Source organism: Podarcis melisellensis (genome assembly GCF_964234715.1).
Source record: "Podarcis melisellensis genome assembly, chromosome: 1".
Lineage (NCBI taxonomy): Eukaryota > Metazoa > Chordata > Lepidosauria > Squamata > Lacertidae > Podarcis > Podarcis melisellensis.
This window is the reverse complement of record NC_138528.1, coordinates 71,358,490-71,367,976: the sequence shown is the minus strand read 5'-3', so window position 1 is coordinate 71,367,976 and position 9,487 is coordinate 71,358,490. Positions and strand designations below refer to the sequence as shown.

General features: G+C 42.1%; 1 protein-coding gene across 1 annotated transcript; it reads right to left on the bottom strand.

Moving 5' to 3' along the window:
- Positions 1-2,567: 2,567 nt before the first annotated feature.
- On the bottom strand, positions 2,568-9,252 carry LOC309366006 (ferritin light chain-like). The gene is made up of 3 exons (XM_081904592.1): positions 8,851-9,252; positions 4,791-4,937; positions 2,568-3,720 (listed from the first exon to the last, which is right to left on the bottom strand). The coding sequence occupies exons 1-3, from the start codon at positions 9,022-9,024 to the stop codon at positions 3,223-3,225; spliced, it is 819 nt and encodes a 272-aa protein (XP_081760718.1). The 5' UTR covers positions 9,025-9,252; the 3' UTR covers positions 2,568-3,222.
- Between the last annotated feature and the right edge of the window lie 235 nt (positions 9,253-9,487).

The following is a 9,487-nucleotide window of genomic DNA, read 5'->3' as shown; positions in this document are numbered from 1 at the left end:
AAACTATTTTGCAGTCAGCTTTTAGATATATATGAACAAACCACATGTCCGTGATTCTTGAAATGTGTGTGCTAAACACAGGCTCAAACGGAAGCCCAAGATTAATTGCCGGACGTCTGTACAAAAGCCAACACTCAAAAGCTCAGTAACTGCTCAGGTTGGCTTCAAAATGAATGAGGTTTCGTATGGATTCCTTTTGAAAAGTGACAAAGATTGGTATCTTAGCAGACCAACACTCTTTCAATATTGCTTTATACTTATAGTCCCCACTAGGGGATGCTCCCTCTCTCTTTCTAAAATGATCCAGTAGCTAGCAGGTGAAATCTTCCTTGATTTTAAACTAATGTCTTCTTTTTGGTCTGTTACAATTGAGCTTCCGGTAGGCTATAATATGTTCTGATGGTATAAAGGATGCAGAGTCTTTTGAACTACAACCATGTGGGCTAATTCAGTATTCTCCAGTGAACTCGATGGCAGCCCTGCTGGACCACCAGAGGCCTATCTAAACCAGCATCCTTTTTTTTCTACTGAGGCCAATCAGGTGCTTCTAGGAAACCTACAAACAGAACATGAGGAGAGTCACCGTCTCCTGCTGTTGTTCACAATACTGTTAATCAGAGGCATGCTTACGTGATCCTGGAGGTAGTATATGGCCATCGTGACTAGTAGTCCTATCCTCCATGAAGGAGCTATGACTAAATGCAGCAAACTTAACAAATAAACCTGAGAGTGTAGTTTTATTTATTTCATATCCAATGATTTCTCTAAGGAGTTCAGGGCAGCATATACACAGTTTGCCTTTTCTCTCTCTCATACAACAACAAGCCTGTGTGGTAAGAGAGGTGGGTTGGGGGGGTGTAGTAATCTGCCTAAGGCTACCTAAGAAGCTTCATGGTTGTAGGGAGAGAAGATATGAACCTCAGCTTCCTCAGACTAAGACAGACATTCCGTCCACTTCATGACACTGATTTTCAGTGTGCTTAGAATGGAGAGGTTTAATCATAGACCATGCAAGGCTCACGATTTTGATGTTATTTCTCATCTATGTATGGAAACTGAGTAAAACAGAATGAATATGGGAGCTGCCTGAAATATCTTGTGGGCATGTGAGGAATAGTTTCTCCGTAGTTAATAGCATCTGGCTAATTTAAGATGCAAGAGACAAATTTAGGTCGGAAGGATAATCTGAGGAAAGCCATCAGAAATAAACTCTCAGCCTATACTTGGAAGAAAGTACAGTACCACTTAAATCAATAGGACCTGCTCCAAAACAAATAATTTGTGCCTGCCCATCTGACTGGGTTGCCACAGCCACTTGTATATTGTGAGCTAACAGGAGTTAAACTTATTACAAGATATTAAATTTTGGCCTACAATGTTGGAACAACTCATCTAAGAATTATTTGGATCAGTCTTTCTCTTAATGCTAGGTTAAGAGTTCCTTGCTCCATATGTATTGCCACTACCTATTTGTACACCAGTGCTGAAACATGAGACATCCCAGTGTGGTCTGCTATTGACCCCCTCCCTGCACTCATACATAACTGTATATTCCAGCTGCTCTGGACAGCAAAAGTAGTATATCTGCAACCATTCACATGCAGTCACTAAAATGTTTGACACCCTCAAACTTACTATTGGCAGGACTGGTCCAGTGAAGAGATAAGATTTTTTTTTGTCCTCATAAACAAGAAGGCAAAACATTGCAATTCTTTTTGAACAATTATTTACTACTTTTTGTTTTTATTTTGATTATGTATTTGGTGTTTTTATACTGAGATTTTATCCTGTGAACCACCCTGAGATCTACAGGTATACGGCGGTATACAAATTTTTAATACTACTACTACTAATAATAATACCAATTGTGTTAGAGACAAGGGAGCAATGCCAATAATTAAATCTTACAAAGGAGTTTTGATTATGATATTTTATCTTGGGCACAATCTAGACACCATCAAGCCCTTATTAAAGTGAAATGGATCTCTATGCAGAGACATACAGTGGTACCTCGGGTTACACATGCTTCAGGTTACATACGCTTCAGGTTACAGACTCCGCTAACCCAGAAATAGTACCTCAGGTTAAGAACTTTGCTTCAGGATGAGAACAGAATTCATGCTTTGGCGGCACGGCAGCAGCAGGAGGCCCCATTAGCTAAAGTGGTGCTTCAGGTTAAGAACAGTTTCAGGTTAAGAACGGACCTCTGGAACGAATTAAGTACTTAACCTGAGGTACCACTGTATTACATACGATGACAGAATTGCTACTAGTGGTAATTTGTCTGGGGTGGAGAACAGAATTTGCCCCTCTCTCCCATTAAAGCAGTATCCTAGTTCTGGATCTTCACCCATGAGAATGACAGAACTCCACATATGGGAATTAAGGTCTCTAAACCTGCTCCCTGAACACCACCCTGTGTTATGGAAATCAAGCATGGTTAAGCACTGTGACTGCAGAGGGTGTGCTCAATTCATTTATTTAAAAGCCTTATTCATATATATGGCTTCTTCCCAACAGGAGCATAACATGTGGCTGATCATGAAAAATCACAAAAGATAGATATATTTCATTTTTAAATTTTCAACATTTATTATCATTGCTATTGCAGGCGTATCAAATATGTAGTAAAATATTTCGTAGTAAAATACCACCTTAAAAATCTAAGTACAATGCACCAAGGTAAACAATTTTATTGTGCTTACATTAAGCTATGTAGCAATATATATATAGCATAAAAATGGATGTACACTAAAATAGAAGTCTCTGTAAGGTTAATAAACTTCTATCAAGGCAACCATTGAAATAGTAAAATCTAATTTATCTTGTTATTTTAAAGGAATGCATTATAAAAGACCCTTACTACATAGTAGAAAAATACAAGGTTATCATTTATGCACTTATTCAAGCTAACCTAATGCCTGACTATACTAGATACATGATTGTCTAGAGCTCAATATTGTGGGTAAGAGTTAGTATAGCTTTTATATGAAGGTAAGGAGTTCCTGCACTCATAGAAAGGACTGCAGTCCATGGTGGAATAATTGCTTTTTCAAACATAGTATCATGAACAAAATAATCAACAATGACCAAATCATGATGGTACAGTTACCCTGTTTGTGGAGACTGTTTTCACAAATCATGTCAACCTATAGACAACTATTCCGGGACAATTTAGAGATGTATGAATATCATAACACTGCTCAGCATATCCCAGCCAATCTAATGCCATTTGTGCTCCTGCCTTTGATCTCTTTCCCGCAAGCCCTTCCACCGAGGCTGAGAGAGGGAGCAACACTGGCCTTGGAATTTTGGCCTTATCCCATTCCTGGGCTGAGAGTACTCCTCTCGCAGAAACTGTAGCCCATTTGCAGCTCCTGTATGTTTCTGAAATGGTACATGGAGACTGCAGTGTGCTTCTGAATCGGTCCCAATCTTTAGTTCTTTTTGCAGACGGTCTATAAGATAGTTCTCAAGGTCACCTCTGCTATCCTGGGCATTCCTAAGCCTACGAGCATTGGTAATTAGATCTCCCATCAACTTGATCTTCTGTATCTTGGGTGCTAGAAATTGCTTCTTAATTGTGCTTGCAGTGTGAGGATCTGAGTTCTTGATACTCAGAGCATAAAGCTCTTCAAAATGGCCCGCCATCATCTTCCATTGTACTAGGGCTACTTCCAGAGCTGCAGCCACACCGTTTATTAACATACTGGGTGGTTTCTGGAATTACAAAGAGCAGAACAAAGATGGCAAATAGTAGAAGTTACAATTGTTTCCACCACATTTTCAACTGCTTGTGCTGTAATGCCCTTACCTCTGTCTTCTGAGCAACATCTTTGAGATTTGCGGAATACAGATATAGAAAATTAATATATGCACACAAGGCAGCTCACCAAGCTTATTACAGCTTTTATATGATGATATGTTAGCCAAGTGTTTGTATAATTGGTGTGGATAATATTGATCCCTAAAATATGTTCATTGCCAATAAAGTAATGAAAGCCTAGAATGGGTTGTAGCAACCCATACTGCTACGAAGCTGCATAAAATTGCATGAGTGTAACATTGATCCATGAAGATCTCCAATAAAAAGAAGAGAACCCGTGTCCTCTACCCTCAGATCCCTGGAGGAAGGATGGGATCTAAAAGCATGGAATGGTGCTGTTCATGTGGGTGCTGCTTGCTTGCATAGGGAAGGATGTCCACAAGAGGTAAGATTAAACGGATATCAAATGAAATTTGCTAGATTTTCAAAGGATATGGATTCAGGATATGGATTGTGCTGGGTCTCCCAGATTAGTTGCCTTGGAGCAGAAAAACAAAATAGTTTTCACACATATTTGCTTCGAATTGCAAGAGATGGCAGGGTGAAAGCACTTCTATACCTGCTAACATATGGACATATGTCATTCACATTCTGGAAGTGGGGGAGGAACTCAAATCATGGTTACAGTGGTGTAAAAAAAAAACCCTCTTTAATAAGTGCAATAAGACTGATGTCTAAAAAGAAAATTTGAATTTGTATGGGGGGAAAGCTAAGCTCCAAATCTGACCCTATCATTTTACTGTGAGAGGCATGAAACCCGCTAGGTGTCATGCAGAAATATGACCCCCCAAAAAAATGTCTTCTTGCTTTATGCTTCTAGGCTAACATGGAAAAAGGTGTAGCTAAATACATATGTAGCTCACACCATAAGGGATATGTGTGTGAGTTCTTTTTTGATCTGTTACATGAGACATATATCTTATGAAGTTAAACCTCTGGCATGAGGACAAACTCTGCCACATACCTGGATAACTCTGGTACAGTAGAGGCCTCCCCTGTCATGCTGGTATTGTATGAGAGCTTCTGCTGCTTCCCTCTCCTCTTTAGCCCGGTCCCAGAAGAATTTAGAAACATTTGGTAAAGCCATATCAGAATGATCAAAGATTTCACCCTATATTTTTCAAACAGACAACAAAGCAAAAGACCCACTGCAGTTCATATACAAAGTACAATAATATTGTATAATATTTTACAATACTTAGGTTTAAACTTCAAAAAGAGTAGAAGAAAAAAACATTTCTGGAAAACCGATATATTTTAGAAGTAAAATACAAACTTTTGCTTTTGCCATAGATAGAAACAATATTTCATATTAGGTACCCTGGGGTATGTGTATGTTAAGTTTAAAAAAATATTTGTACATCAGACAAAAGACCATATAACCTGTTTTAGTTGTAGTCATGGGCAATTAGTTTTCCAGAAAGTTTACTAATATTCAAAATTAGGGGTGGGACTATACTCCCCCCATGTCTTTGGGCAACAATTCCCAAAATCTCTGACCACTGCCCATTCTGGCTGGGGATAAAGGGAGCTGGAGCCCAATGACACAGGGTGAGCCGCGTACTCCTCACTCATGCCTTAATGTGAATGGGATCTGATTTAGCACAATTATATTCAAAAAAGGTAAACACTGTTAATTTTACAGAATGCAGAAATATCTGAAATATTTTTCGAAAAACTGAAAGTAGGTGAATTGGTGGTGGTGGGGAATGATACAGATGCATATTTTCATTCAAAGATGCATCTAGTCAGTATATGAGGACTCAAGTACACATGATGATGTGAATAAGGATGCTCATCCAAACGCAACATGCACACAAGACTGCTTATGCAGATATTTGTAAGGATGAGGAATGGCTGTACCATTTGTCACTTCTTTTGTTGCAGAAAGTTAGAAGCTGTTGCCTCTGGAGTAGTAGTTGGAGAGTGGAAACTATGCAGGGGGATATACAGGCAACATGATTGCCATTCTTCTCCCGTAGTTACATCCTGTGTCATGTTACTGCTTTCTTACACACCCCATCCTCCAGATCTGGCCCCTGGTGTTGTTGCTGTTCTTCCCACATGAGCTTGATTTTTCCACATGGTTTCCGAATTCTTACATTATTGAAAACAGTGTGTGGAATGGAATCATAGGGAAATCGAAACAATGTCACTTCCATAATGTAAGAATCAGGTCTTGGATCAGTGCTACTCTTCATTTTCAGTTTACTTCAGGTTACTGCCTCTTCAGTTTACTGCCTACCAAGTTTACCCTCCTTCAAACTTCAAAGGTACATAAGAAGAGCCCTGGGCAAATAAACCAATGTCCCATCCAGTCAACGATCCTGTTCTCACAGTGGCCAATCAGATAGATATATGAGATAAGAAAACACTCCCTAAGGTCTTCATCACATTAAAACATGAAGAAAATCATTAACAATATGAAAGAAACAGATCCAGATTCATACTAAGTTCCAGCAATTGCCCAAGTACATTCTGTGCCTGCAGAGAAGATGGGACTTTATGGCTATTATTCTCCCATTCCTCATTGTTTTTGCTGGAAAAATATGTTCTCATATTCTGAGAATATTGTCATCTTGAATTGTGATCCTTATATCTAATCAGGGCAGTGTTGTCAGCAGCTTCCCCTTTTCTCTTTTTAGAAGGAATGCAGTGACAGCTGAAGGATGTTGTCACAGCTTCCCACCACTAAGTTCTGAGTCAGTTTTTCTTCCCTTGCTTCATCACTTTCCCCATTCCTGCTTTTCATTCCTTGATTCTCTTACTCTACTGTATAATCAGTGTAGCTTCATTACCGTCAGTTGCCTACCAGACTCATTTAACACTCATATTTTTCGCAAGTAAAAAGGGCCTGACTTCTGCCCCCATACTTACAGGCACTGAGTCTCTTAAAGACTGATTCACTACTGTTCACATATCCAAAAGTGAGTCAGTCAGCATGTAAATTTCCTTCCTTGGTTCCGGGCCTCCTAAGATGCAGGACTTGTCCAAAATTAGGACTTCATATAAAAAGAAATCACGACAGATAGCAGCAGACAGAAGTGAGTTATACAAAGGGGAAAGATTGCACAGGAGCTTTGCATCAGTTTATGAGTGTCCGCTTGCAGTAAATGCTGAACCATTATTTTCCATGCATATTATTATTTATATGCCATGAACAACCTTAAAAGAAATATTAGACATTGTAAATACAGTGAATATAGCAATATAGTAATTTCATACAGCAGCAAAATGTACCATAATATATAAGATGTGTGGTACTGTCTGACCTGCTCATTCATGGCAGTATCAAAATTGCTAGGGTATATCCACATGTATTTGCTCACAAAAAGTACTTCTGGCATCAAAATGGGGCATACGTGAATATCTCTCCCTCAAAACAGTGGACTTGGCATACCCCCAAAATACTTACAATACTGCCTTATGAAATAGAAACCTGAAATTTGGGGGACATACATTAATAATTTAGTTTGGTGTTACAATGAATAATTCTGCATACATCCATTCAGTTGTGTGCAATCCATGTGTATACAGCCAGTTGTCACCCAGTGGACAAAACGATGTCATTTCTTTCCCATAGCCTCCCAACACATGAACATTTTAACATGACCCTACAAGAGGTTGGCTCTGCATATGAAGGATGGGTGGTTTACATAAGGAGTATCTGTGAAGGAGAGGGCATGTGAAAAGAGTGCGAGCCTGGCTCCATAGCACAATGGGGGCATGGCAGAGTGGCAAGAAGGAAGAGAATGGGCCTCCATCCTAAGTTTGAGGACAGGGCCATATGTGGCAAAGGAGTATACCAGATAGAATAGAATCATACAATCATAGAATTGTAGAGTTGGAAGGCACCCTGAGGATCATCTAGTCCAACCCCCTGCAATGCAGGAATATGCTGCTGTCCTATCTGGGGATTGAACCTGGGATCTTGGTATTATCAGCCCCATACTCTAACCAACTGAGCTATTATTCATGAACTAATGTTGTCAGGACAGATCGTGAAGCTGAGGCTCCAATACTTTGGCCACCTCATGAGAAGAGAAAACTCCCTGGAAAAGACCCTGATGCTGGGAAAGATTGAGGGCACAAGGAGAAGGGGACGACAGAGGGCGAGATGGTTGGATAGTGTTCTCGAAGCTATGAACATGAGTTTGACCAAACTGCGGGAGGCAGTGGAAGAAAGGAGTGCCTGGCGTTCTCTGGTCCATGGGGTCACGAAGTGTTGGACACAACTAAACAACAACAAATGTTGTCAGCCGAATGTATGAATGCAGGCACACACATTTGGAAAGAGTGGGGATTTAGTCACTTTATGTGCAGCAAAAGACCTCAGCAGATGTTGGTTTAATATAGAAGAAAAGCCATGCCTCAGCTGCATCCAGCAAAGGAAGAAGTATTTTAACCATGATGCAAACCAGAATCTGTTTTCACAACAGCAGTTCCAGAAGATGTACATAATAATGCTTTAAAGTGTGTCTTTGCCATGAACTAGCCACCACACACCATGATGTTACTAGAAGGCTTCCCAGGTGTGCACCTCTTCTACCCCTCTTTTTAACATGGGTATCTTATACCAGCATATCCATTGCTTGATGGCTGCCACTTAGGAAGAAGAACTCAAGCAACCGCTACCTCAGTGTTTTCTCCCCCTAGAAAAATAGGTGCCAGTAGTCATCATGAAGTTGTTGCAGTAAGTGTCACACTTTTTAACAACACAAAAAAGAAGTCCTGGTACTGTGCACCCTGAGGGGAGGGGGAGCACTAGCTATCGTGGACGTGCAAGTCAGGCCTAAACGCAGAGCAGAAATGAGAAAAGAAAGAACCCCAACTGAAGAGGCCCGAGGTGAGGAGGTGAGGCAGGATGGGAAAAGGCGAACCCAGAGCGAGCCCTCGTCGCGGCCCTGAAAAGAGGCACCTCGAACGCAGAGTAAGGAGACGCTGGCGGAGCGCCGAATGAGCCGCAGCGCCTTGCGCCAGGCCTGCCTTGGCGCGCCAAGCGGGTCTCTGCGCGGTGGCCTTACCAGCATCTGCAAGACGTAGGCGACCTCGAGCAGGGCGCCGGTGACTCCGCACAGGCCTTCCTCCACCACGGCCGGGAAGTTTTGCTTCACGAGTTTGCCCAGAGCTCTGCCATGCCGGTGGATGGCGCACAAGGGCAGGCCGCTCTTAAGCCTTTTCGGACTCGGCTCGGCCATGGCCCGTTACTACTGCTGGGCTTCCTCCTCACCGCCGGCCTAGCCTTCCGTCCAACCGCCGGCCCAAGGCGCGACGGGGAGGCCGCCGCGTCACTGAGGAGCTGCCTGAAGTTGGAACATCAAACAAGAGACGAGTGTGGGGTTTAAGAAAAAAAAAAAAGCAACCAGGAAGCAGCAGCTCGTGAAGGGAAGAAGGTGAAGAGGCACGCGCGCGCTCCCCGTCTCCTCGCGGCTTTATATACAGCTCCCGGGTCAAGGGGCAGAGGCAGGGCGGGACGCGGGCACCTGGCGCGCACCTGGCGCGGGCGGACCCGCTCCCACACGCCCTTTCCCGCCAAGACAGGGCTGCCTAACGATCCGTGACAGAACTCCTCTCAGGCTTGAAGAGGCACGTTGACCTGCATTCGCTGCGAGACTTCACACGCACACGCCCTTCCTAAGTTATATCTTTGCGTTTTGCACG